We start from the raw sequence: 10,883 nt of genomic DNA on the forward strand, positions 1-10,883 counted from the left end.
TTATAACTCCTTTAACCTCCTAAGACCCGAGCTTTGGTTTGGCGTGCATTTTAGATTTCTTCTAGCTTTTTAGGGTTAGGAGGGACCAATAAATATAATAACCAGATATTATCTTTGAACATGAAGCACTTTTTGAAAAAAATGATGTCCACATATGTGGACACCGGGTCTGTATTCACAGAAAAAAATCAATACACCATTGTGTAACAAAGTGCAAATCTCTTTTATTTACAGCCAGTGCCTGAACATTTTTCGTTGTTACCCTTGTATAACTTCTGAACATACATACATACATCTTCCGCTTATCCGGGGCCGGGTCGCAGGGGCAGCAGTCTAAGCAGAGATGCCCAGACTTCCCTCTCTCTAGACACTTCCTCCAGCTCTTCCGGGGGGACACCGAGGCGTTCCCTGGCCAGCTGGATGACATAGTCCCTCCAGCGTGTCCTAGGTCTTCCCCGGGGTCTCCTCCCAGTGGGACGTGCCCGGAACACCTTCCCGGAAAGGTGTCCAGGAGGCATCCGGAACCTCAGCTGACCCCTCATGATGTGGAGGAGCAGCGGCTCTACTCTGAGCTCCTCCTGAGTGACCGAGCTTCTCACCCTATCTCTAAGGGATCGCCTAGCCACCCTGTGGAGAAAGCTCATTTTGGCTGCCTGTATCCGGGATCTTATCCTTTCGGTCATGACCCACAGCTCATGACCCACAACTCAGCCCAGGTGAGTTGGATCCGAAAATTTAGCTGGGGCCCCACCCTGGAGCCAGGCCTGGGGTTGGGGATCGTATGAGAGCGCCTGGTGGGCCGGGCCTCCCCCCATGGGGTCCAACCGGGCTCAGCCTGAAGAAGCGATGTGGGGCCGCCCTCCCGTGGGCTCACCACCCGTAGGAGGGACTGTAAGGGGCCGGTGCTTAGAGGATCGGGCGGCAGTCGAAGGCGGGGGCCTCGACGACCCGATCCCTGGACCCTGGAGGGGTGCTGGAAAGTGCTCCGACTGGGGACTCCGTCGTTCTACTTGGGGACTTCAACGCCCTTGTGGGCAGCGACAGTGACACCTGGAGGGGCGTGATTGGGAGGAACGCGATCTGAACCCGAGCTGTGTTCTGTCATTGGACTTCTGTGCTAGTTACAGCTTGTCCATAACGAACACCATGTTCAAGCATAAGGGTGTCCATCAGTGCACGTCCCAGACAGCAACATAGTGTCGGCCCAGATCCGGCCCACATCTGGACCGTGTGGAATCCACATGAACCAGATTTGGGCCAGATCTGGGCTGATACTATGTTGCTGTCTGGGGTGGCACCAGGACACCCTAGGACAGAGTCCGATGATCGACTTTGTGGTCGTTTCATCTGACCTGCGGCCGTATGTCTTAGACACTCTGGTAAAGAGAGGGGCGAGCTGTCAACTGATCACCACTTCTGAACATTGATATGGAAAAACAAAATTTATATAAAAATAAAAAAAATATCCCCCAAAAAAAGTGAGCAAGAGTGTGTGTGTGTGTGTGTGTGCGCGAGTGAGTGAGCGTGTGCGATCGCGAGTGAGCAAGAGAGTGTGTGTGTGTGTGTGTGTGTGTGTGTGTGTGTGTGTGTGTGTGTGTGTGTGCGCGCGATCGCGAGTGAGCAAGAGTGTGTGTGTGTGTGTGTGTCTGTACGCGAGTGAGTAAGCAAGTGTGTGTGTGCGTGCGCGATCGCGAGTGGTGTGTGTGTGTGTGTGTGTGCGCGCACGCGATCGGGAGTGAGCAAGAGAGAGTGTGTGTGCGCGCGATCGCGAGTGTGTGTGTGTGTGTGTGCTCGAGCTCGAGAGTGTGAGTCAATGTGCGTCACGAAGCTCAGTGCAACTACAAATTTTAATTTTTTTGCTAACATTCTTATACAGTTTCATCGAAGTTAAGTCCCATTGTCCACATATGTGGACATCAAATTTAGCAGCCTAGTAAATCTTTCCTGTTACAAAAGTTTGTCAAATGTGCATGCCATTTTAATCATACAACACTATTATGCATAACTGAACAAGAATCAACAATGAAATGTTATTACATTTTTTACCTTGTGGACGTTTTGGTCTGATGTGCCTGCGTGACATTTCGCCTGTGTTCTCCGCCATCTTGACATTATTTATGTTACATTTTTTTCTCTCCTGACACCACCAGATGGCAGTATAAGTGTCCTCGTTTGTGAAAAACATGTTCCAGTTACACAGAATTAAGTATTATGCCGCACACAGCCAAAAATGTGATGTCCACGTATGTGGACACGGGGTCGTAGGAGGTTAAAACGAATTTTCTTACCTGTTTATTATAAACAAATTACATTTTGGTTCATGAGTTCATTAATGTCTATCATACTAGTTCATACTAGCAGTAAGCACATTTCTTATTTCTCATGATTTTAATTTATATTAAAGTGAACTAGGTGCTTCATTATTATTTTTCTACTTTTCAGTAAAACATGGTTAGCTGGTTAAATTGATCTCATCTCATCTCATTCTTGCCCAGGTCAGGCAGCAGTACAGAAAGTGTTTCAGACGTCTTTGCTGTGGACTCACACAACACTGAGGACTACAGCATCATGTTTAGGAGATAAAAAGCATATTTTTACAGATTCCACAAAATAAACAAACGTCAATATTTGTAGCTAAATGCATTATATAATAAATAAATATAAGGCAAAAAGTATGTATTTTATTGCTTCAATATTTTAATTGCTTTTTATCACCAATCAGTTATGGCGGTATTGTCAAGGTTTGATGCTAATGGATAAGACTTCAGGAGGCAATGTTGGTCAGACATGAGCTAAAGAAGTGTCACGGGTAGTTGAGGTAAACAGACGAAAATGAAGAGGGGGTTTCCAACGCAAAGCTTTACATACAATAGTCCAAATGACAGGCGAACAGGATGACACGATGACACACAAACACACACACACACACACACACACACACGCACACGCACACGCACACACACACACACACAGTGCTGTATAATGCATAATGCATCATCGATACGCAACGATATTTGTATTTTATACAAAACTATTAACAAACATTTTAAAGCAACTCATTCTCCTCTTGACAACATACACTTCCTTTTTGTACACACTGTTGATTGACAACTGCATTCTACAACCAATTAAAATTCTGAAAAATTCAGGTGGTGACATTACATTTTCATTTAATCTGTATAGTGGTATTCATTTAAATTAATTTAAATTTAAAGATAAATGTTCAACATCAACTTTGTTAGCTCCATCAACTGAAATAGTCTGAAATACAACTGCTATTTCAAAGCTTTCGGCAAAACATTTTCTGCTAAACACCAATAAATCTTACAATGATTCTCCATTTCTTCATTGGGTGATGATATAAAACGATGGCATCCAAAGGATAAAAACCTGTAAGTAAACAGCAGTACTACTTTATTTGTAAAAATAGAAACAAAAGTTGTGACTTATTGATTTTGGTCACAAAATGCAGCATTAAAATGCAGTTTGTTTACTTTAGAAGTGAATAATTTCCCCAATACTGCTGTATGGTAATGACTTTCCAAAAAAAAACTCCCATAGACACAGGCTCATTGTTTGGTCTAATCTTCTAAACAAAATAGGAAATACATCATGCAAACTGCTGTATCTTGGTTTTATGGGGCAAACCACGTGTTAACAGATGAAATTTTGTTTAACAAATATATTTGTTTTTAAATCAGCTGATAAAACATATCCATGTCGACAGCTCTTTTCAAAAAGACTGGCTCAATCGAAGATGAAGAGAACCATTTAGCAGGTATTAATAACATCATATTTTATATGTTTGCAAATTGAATTACTTGTTTTTTAAATTTTGAGATATATTTTATATAGCTGGCTATGCTCATATAGATAATAGATTAGAGGGGTTATTGTTAAAATGTCTTTACTTTGGACAATATACACAGTGTACTGTACTGTATATTTGATTACAATATTACAATACAATTAGAAACACTCAATTAGACAATTGTCTCATAATAAATATTTAGAATAAACAGCAATTATTTAAAATGTTGTATAATTTGTTTAAATTGTCTGTAACATTCATTTCCTAACACATAAAATGATTTAAAGGTTCTTCATGAAACCTTTATTTTTAAGAGCGTAAGCCATAGATGTCGCTACTATAACATTTAAATTTTTGGATTTTACGTCATGTTTTCTGATAACATTACCTGATTATGCTATTATGATACAGGATAAAATCAAGTTACACTTTATTTCGATGGTCCACTTTAGACATTCTACGAAATATAATTTTGATTAGAAATCATCAATTTTTTTTATTTTAGTAGACTGTTAGGTTAGGGATATGTTGTTAGGGTTCTGGTTAGTAGAATAAGTTAACATGTAGTAAAGATACTTATATTCAGTAGAATGTCTGTTTACCATCAAAATAAAGTGTTAGCATATATTAAGCAGACAGTTTACTAATACTCTAATGACTGCTAGTTGACATGTATAGTTGCAAAGTTACTTATAGTTAGTAGACTTATAGTCTAAAGTGGACCATCGAAATAAAGTATAACCTAAAATTATCATGTTACATATTGTTTGAATGAACCACACATATTATGGTCATAATTTGCATTCAGTTGCTTGTCTGCATAGTGTAAAATGTGTTAAAATGTTATAGATTAAATACAGTAGATTGATATTCTTATTAATTGAGAAAACAAGACAAAGCAATTAACGTTTTGTGTGAGGATTCAACATGAATAATATATAATTTCTATTATATTTCTAGACACTATGCTGTGGTTCATGCAATTCTTTCTGCTTCTGGGTAAGAGAACTCATAATACACACTGAAACAAATCTTGGTCACTGGTAAATTTTTTGCACAGTGAAAGCTTCAATTTCTCAGAACTATTAATTTTTTTTTTTTTAACAATTTAATAATCTATTGAAATTTGGATCTTTGACTCTTTAGCAGGTTATACAATTGCCACTAGTACAGATGAAATCAGGTTGGTGAATGGTGTCAACTCCTGTTCTGGACGAGTGGAGGTTCTCTATAATGGAACATGGGGAACAGTGTGTGATGATTACTGGGATCTGTCAGATGCTGCAGTGGTGTGTAGAGAGATGGGCTGTGGGAATGTGATAGAGGCAAAGAGTGTTGCTTATTTTGGACAAGGATCAGGACAGATATGGATGGATGATGTAAACTGCACTGGCACTGAGACTTCACTAAAGAACTGTAGGACAAGTGGATGGGGAAGACATAACTGTGTACATGGTGAAGATGCTGGAGTCATCTGCAACTGTGAGTTAAAAACATTTATAGTTGAAGGCAGCACAAATTTAATATTGTACATTTTCTTTTTTAAGAAATGACCCAAGAGAGTTAAATAGAAGAGATCCTAAACGTCTTTTTCTTTCGAATGCCATATGTCATTGCTCTTTTTCAAATAAAAGAATGCAAACAAATATGTGTGGGGGAAAAAACAACTTACTTGTGTCTTTATATTATTTGTGTGGATAGTAGCTATAAGGTTGGTGAATGGCAGTCACTCCTGTTCTGGAAGAGTGGAGGTTCTCTATAATGGAACATGGGGAACAGTGTGTGATGATGGCTGGGATCTGTCAGATGCTGCAGTGGTGTGTAGAGAGATGGGCTGTCGGGATGTGATAGAGGCAAAGAGTGTTGTTTATTTCGGACAAGGATCAGGACAGATATGGATGGATGATGTAAATTGCATTGGCACTGAGACCTCACTGAAGAACTGTAGGACAAGCGGATGGGGAATACATGACTGTGGACATCATGAAGATGCTGGAGTCATCTGCAACTGTGAGTTAAAAACATTTATAGTTGAAGGCAACACAAATTTAAAGGTGCTCTAAGCGATGTTGGGTGACGTCACATCTTGTTGACGTTCGAAGTATTGTCAAACAAAACGGAGGATAGCTCCACCCTCCCTCCTCCTCATCCCGTCCCCTCCTCCTCCCTTCCGTGCTTCCTGAAACAGTCATGAACATAAAAAAACAAAAACAAACTGGATTTACCTGTCCAGCAAAAACAGAGCCACCTGAATGTCGGATTGGAAGCCCTTCTGCCGGCAGAGTTCTCGCCACCTTTTGAACGCTTTTCCGATGTAAATTCGGGACTTCGCGTTCCTTCTCCTTTTCCCTATTCTTTGTTATTTGTTCATCGGAATGTCGTCTCTTTGGTCGTGTGTCGGCCATATAAAAATTCTCAAGACAATACAATTTTAACGTTAGTCGTTGTTAGGACATCTCTCCTCTAGCTAACTTCCCTCTTCATGCTTCTCTCTCCTCCACTCCCCACACACCCCCCTTCATGTGCATGCACACTAAACCCCCAACCCCCACCCCCAAATCATTCTTGTCAGTTATTGGCTGTTATGTTTGTTATGTTTCGTGGCCAAGGCTGGGGCAGTTTGTTTTTCTTGCCATTTGTGGAGCCTGGGCTGTCTACAGAGACCGCGTTTTTTTTTACAGTGTGTTCGGGGACAGGCAGGTAGCGGATAGTGAGGAGATGTTTGCTGGATGTGACAAAACATGTTTCATCCTAAAAAAGGTGTGACATCGCTTAGAGCACCTTTAATATTGTAAGTTTTCTTTTTTTACTTTAATATTGTAAGTTTTCTTTTTTTTTAAGAAATTAAAGAAATAGAAGAAATCCCAAAGGTCTTTTTCTTTCGAATGCCATATGTCATTGCTTTTTTTTTTCAAATAAAAGAATGCAAGCAAATATGTGCAGAAAAAAAACAACTTACTTGTGTCTTTATATTATTTGTGTGGATAACAGCTGTAAGGTTGGTGAATGGAGACAACTCCTGTTCTGGACGAGTGGAGGTTCTCTATAATGGAACATGGGGAACAGTGTGTGATGATGGCTGGGGTCTGTCAGATGCTGCAGTGGTGTGTAGAGAGATGGGCTGTGGGGATGTGATAGAAGCTAAAAGAGGTCCTTATTTTGGACAAGGATCAGGACAGATATGGATGGATGATGTTAAATGTGCTGGGAATGAATCCACACTGAAAAACTGTTCATCAAATGGATGGGGTGTAAACAACTGTAACCATCAAAAAGATGCTGGAGTCATCTGCCAATGTGAGTCAAAAACATTCTTACAATTAAAGTATATAATGATTATAATAATAAAAAAATTAAAAAAAAACTATTTTGTCTTATTTGCTTATTTGTGTGGATAACAGCTGTTAGATTGGTAATGGGTGACAACTCCTGTTCTGGAAGAGTGGAGGTTCTCTATAATGGAACATGGGGAACAGTGTGTGATGATTACTGGGATCTGTCAGATGCTGCAGTGGTGTGTAGAGAGATGGGCTGTGGGGATGTGATAGAGACAAAGAGTGTTGCTTATTTTGGACAAGGATCAGGACAGATATGGATGGATGATGTAAACTGCACTGGCACTGAGACTTCACTAAAGAACTGTAGGACAAGTGGATGGGGAAGACATGACTGTGGACATCATGAAGATGCTGGAGTCATCTGCAACTGTGAGTTAAAAACATTTATAGTTGAAGGCAGCACAAATTTAATATAGTACATTTTCTTTTTTAAGAAATAACCCAAGAGAGTTAAATAGAAGAAATCCTAAAGGTCTTTTTCTTTCGAATGCCATATGTCATTGCTCTATTTCAAATAAAAGAATGCAAACAAATATGTGCGGGAAAAAACAACTTACTTGTGTCTTTATATTATTTGTGTGGATAGTAGCTGTAAGGTTGGTGAATGGCAGACACTCCTGTTCTGGACGAGTGGAGGTTCTCTATAATGGAATATGGGGAACAGTGTGTGATGATGGCTGGGATCTGTCAGATGCTGCAGTGGTGTGTAGAGAGATGGGCTGTGGGGATGTGATAGAGGCAAAGAGTGGTGCTTATTTCGGACAAGGATCAGGACAGATATGGATGGATTATGTAAACTGCATTGGCACTGAGACTTCACTAAAGAACTGTATGACAAGTGGATGGGGAAGACATAACTGTAACCATCAAAAATATGCTGGTGTCATCTGCCAATGTGAGTCAAAAACATGAATAAAAATGAGACCACTTATGCCAGGTTCAGACTACACAATATCGTCCGATTTTGGCAGCCCGAGGGTGTCGTGGTAATTCGTAAACGACAATGGTCATCTTCTATACTCATGAAGTGATCATTTTAGAGGCGCTTCAGCAACCTGGTGAGCACTGGAACTAGCATTAAGCTAACATGATGCTTCAGTGGCTATTTCTGCATTCTCGATGACATCACACACATTGTTAAAGATGGCAAGCAATGATTGGTCGGGAAGCAACGTGTAGTTTGACATGTTTTTGTCTACGACACAACAAGAATTTAGGAGTCATAATTGCATAATCTGACACAGTGACTATCGTAATAGATAAAAATATTGTGTAGTCTGAAACTGGCATTACACTGTACCATCCAGAACATTACTAGTCCTTGTTTAAAAATCAAACTAATGTAACATTATCATTATTGTCTTTGAAAGATGACAATTTATCTTCAACAACTGCAAAAACAAGCCCAAAAACAAGCTCAACAACAGAAGTGAAGTCTGCAGCTGCTGTTTCTGCCACCAGTTCTCTAAGAAACAACTCTTTCGTCTCTTGTACGTGAAAATGTACCTCTTTTGAGCAATGTGCAAACCTTTCAACATTTTTCCAGCGATTTTTAAACATATTGCAACATGTTTTTACCATATTTGAGATGTGTGTTAAATTACTATAGAAACAAACAGAGCTTGACTTTAACACCCACCAACCCGGCAAATGCGGGTGATTTCAGCAGTGGCGTATAACGCAGTCACTATGGCGGGTTGAATTTTATATATAATATATACATTTTTCAATTGTAATTTGTAGTCTTTTAAAAAGGCATCTGAAATAATAAACTAAGTGCAATGTAGTGTTGTCAAAAATATAGATTTTTCGATACATAATCGATACTGAAATATCTGAAATCCTTCCTATACTAATTTTCCACAGAATAGATATACAATACCAGCTGAGATTTTTTGCCTCATCTCTCCGACAGCAAGTTGACACACAAACCCGCCTCCCTTCACTCACACGTTTAATTTGCTCCGGATGAAAATTGTTGGTGTTACAGAGCTTGAATTTCTGCACATAATTTTACTCACTCCTGCAGATTTTGTGCTCACACCTAAGTTCGCGCACATAAAGCCGCCTCTCAGTAAACTGAGTTCTTTTTCGCTGTTTACTGCACTTAAACAGTCAAATACACACAAAATAATGTCAAAATGCCGGTCTTGGCGAGTATTCGTGTAAACACAGTCAGTTATGTTAAGTGAACGTAAACAGTTGAGAAAGAAAACACATGTGTAACAGTATAATGGATTCGTGCATCAAGTCTTAAAGTGACAGCAGCCTAATATACCTACTGCCAAATTATGAGATAATATAAAACAAATATCTATATGGCAGTTTTCCCACATCGATGCCAAAATTGTGGCCAGTGAAAATGCTGAGTGGCTAGTAATTTTGGAAAACCATTTGCCACGGTGGCTGGTGAACAAAAAAGTTAATGTCAAGCCCTGGAAACAAATATATTCGGCTAAATAATTAGCAAAGAACAAAATATGAATATTTCCTTATTATAATATCATAATAAAATGACAGAGATTCAGTTTCATGTCTATTTCAGATCACTTTACCTATATCAACGAGTCAAAAAGCTGGATTGACGCACTAGGATACTGCAGAATTCACCACCAGACTTTGGTGCACATTTTAAATGCCACAGCACAAGAGTACATCACACAGATGCTGCAGGGTAAAGACATCCCCAATGGAGTGTGGATCGGGCTTGAACGGAGTATGCTCTTCACTTGTTCGCCCTGGCTGTGGACCGGTGGGCCATATGTGGACTATGCATCATGGCATCAAACCTTTCCAGTGGACCTAGGGAGCAGGTTTTGTGGAAAACTTCTTACAGACAAACAGAACACGTTTGGATGGGTGGATGCTTGCTGCCATGAGCAACTTCCTTTTATTTGTCAGGTCAGTAGTTATTGGCTTTTTCACTGCATGCATGCATTATTGTGCTTTTGATCATAAATAGCTGTGTGTACAGTTTTCATATTTTATGTTTTGTCCATCTTTAACTGAATGCTCAATACAGGTTAAATTCCACAAGACATGTCTTTAAGAGTGAACGGAGCCTAAAATAACTCTCTTTTGTCATGTCTCATCAGGGATGAAACACTAGGTGGAGCTGTTTCCAAGTTTGGAGTCGTTTGCTGATGATCACAGAAATTGAGTCATGATGCTTTGATAAGAAAATTTCGTTTTGATTTTAAACAAATTATATTAAAATGCAGCCCTGTTTGGTGGTGTGGACTTACATTTACATTACAAAATAATACATCTCTCTGTTTCTATTATCTCTTAAATCTTTAATAATGCATGCAATGACTTTTAAACCAGCCTTATGCATGGGTGATGGAAAGCTGCCTAAATATATATTAGAATCTACGTGAAAATGTGAATCTTCTTTCTTTGTTTTGTCATAGTTTATACAGTTTATGATCTATATCATTTTATTAAAGTAAAAGTTAGTTCTGTGTGCCATAAGTTTATTATTTGAGATTGTGCTTATTTCTTTCAAATGTTTTTCTTTTCCTTTGTTATCCATTTAAATGTATTTAATTGCAGTAAGATGTTAGTGTCATGCAGAATTCATAACTATTTAAATAATGGTTTTGAAATGTTTCTCTAAAGATTTTTGATTGGTACTATTAATTGGTGGTAACAAATTATTTGCATTACAAAATGTCTGCATTTGCGTATATGAATATTTTCATACAATTTTAATAGTTTATATTGAAATGAAA

The 10,883-nt window shown here is 39.1% G+C and overlaps 1 protein-coding gene across 1 annotated transcript in view; it reads left to right on the forward strand.

The window, feature by feature from the left end:
* Positions 1 to 10,397, forward strand: part of LOC309496469 (scavenger receptor cysteine-rich domain-containing protein DMBT1-like) — a 29,501-nt gene extending 19,104 nt beyond the window's left edge. The window contains exons 18-26 of the mRNA XM_082166459.1: positions 2,496 to 2,526; positions 4,961 to 5,293; positions 5,513 to 5,821; positions 6,803 to 7,108; positions 7,213 to 7,518; positions 7,736 to 8,044; positions 8,520 to 8,639; positions 9,695 to 10,050; positions 10,245 to 10,397. Of these exons, the coding sequence (XP_082022585.1) occupies positions 2,496 to 2,526; positions 4,961 to 5,293; positions 5,513 to 5,821; positions 6,803 to 7,108; positions 7,213 to 7,518; positions 7,736 to 8,044; positions 8,520 to 8,639; positions 9,695 to 10,050; positions 10,245 to 10,250 (2,076 nt within the window). The 3' untranslated portion in view covers positions 10,251 to 10,397. The remainder of the gene's footprint in view (positions 1 to 2,495; positions 2,527 to 4,960; positions 5,294 to 5,512; positions 5,822 to 6,802; positions 7,109 to 7,212; positions 7,519 to 7,735; positions 8,045 to 8,519; positions 8,640 to 9,694; positions 10,051 to 10,244) is intronic.
* The last annotated feature ends 486 nt before the right edge of the window (positions 10,398 to 10,883 follow it).

This window comes from Leuciscus leuciscus, assembly GCF_965113295.1.
Source record: "Leuciscus leuciscus genome assembly, chromosome: 4".
Lineage (NCBI taxonomy): Eukaryota > Metazoa > Chordata > Actinopteri > Cypriniformes > Leuciscidae > Leuciscus > Leuciscus leuciscus.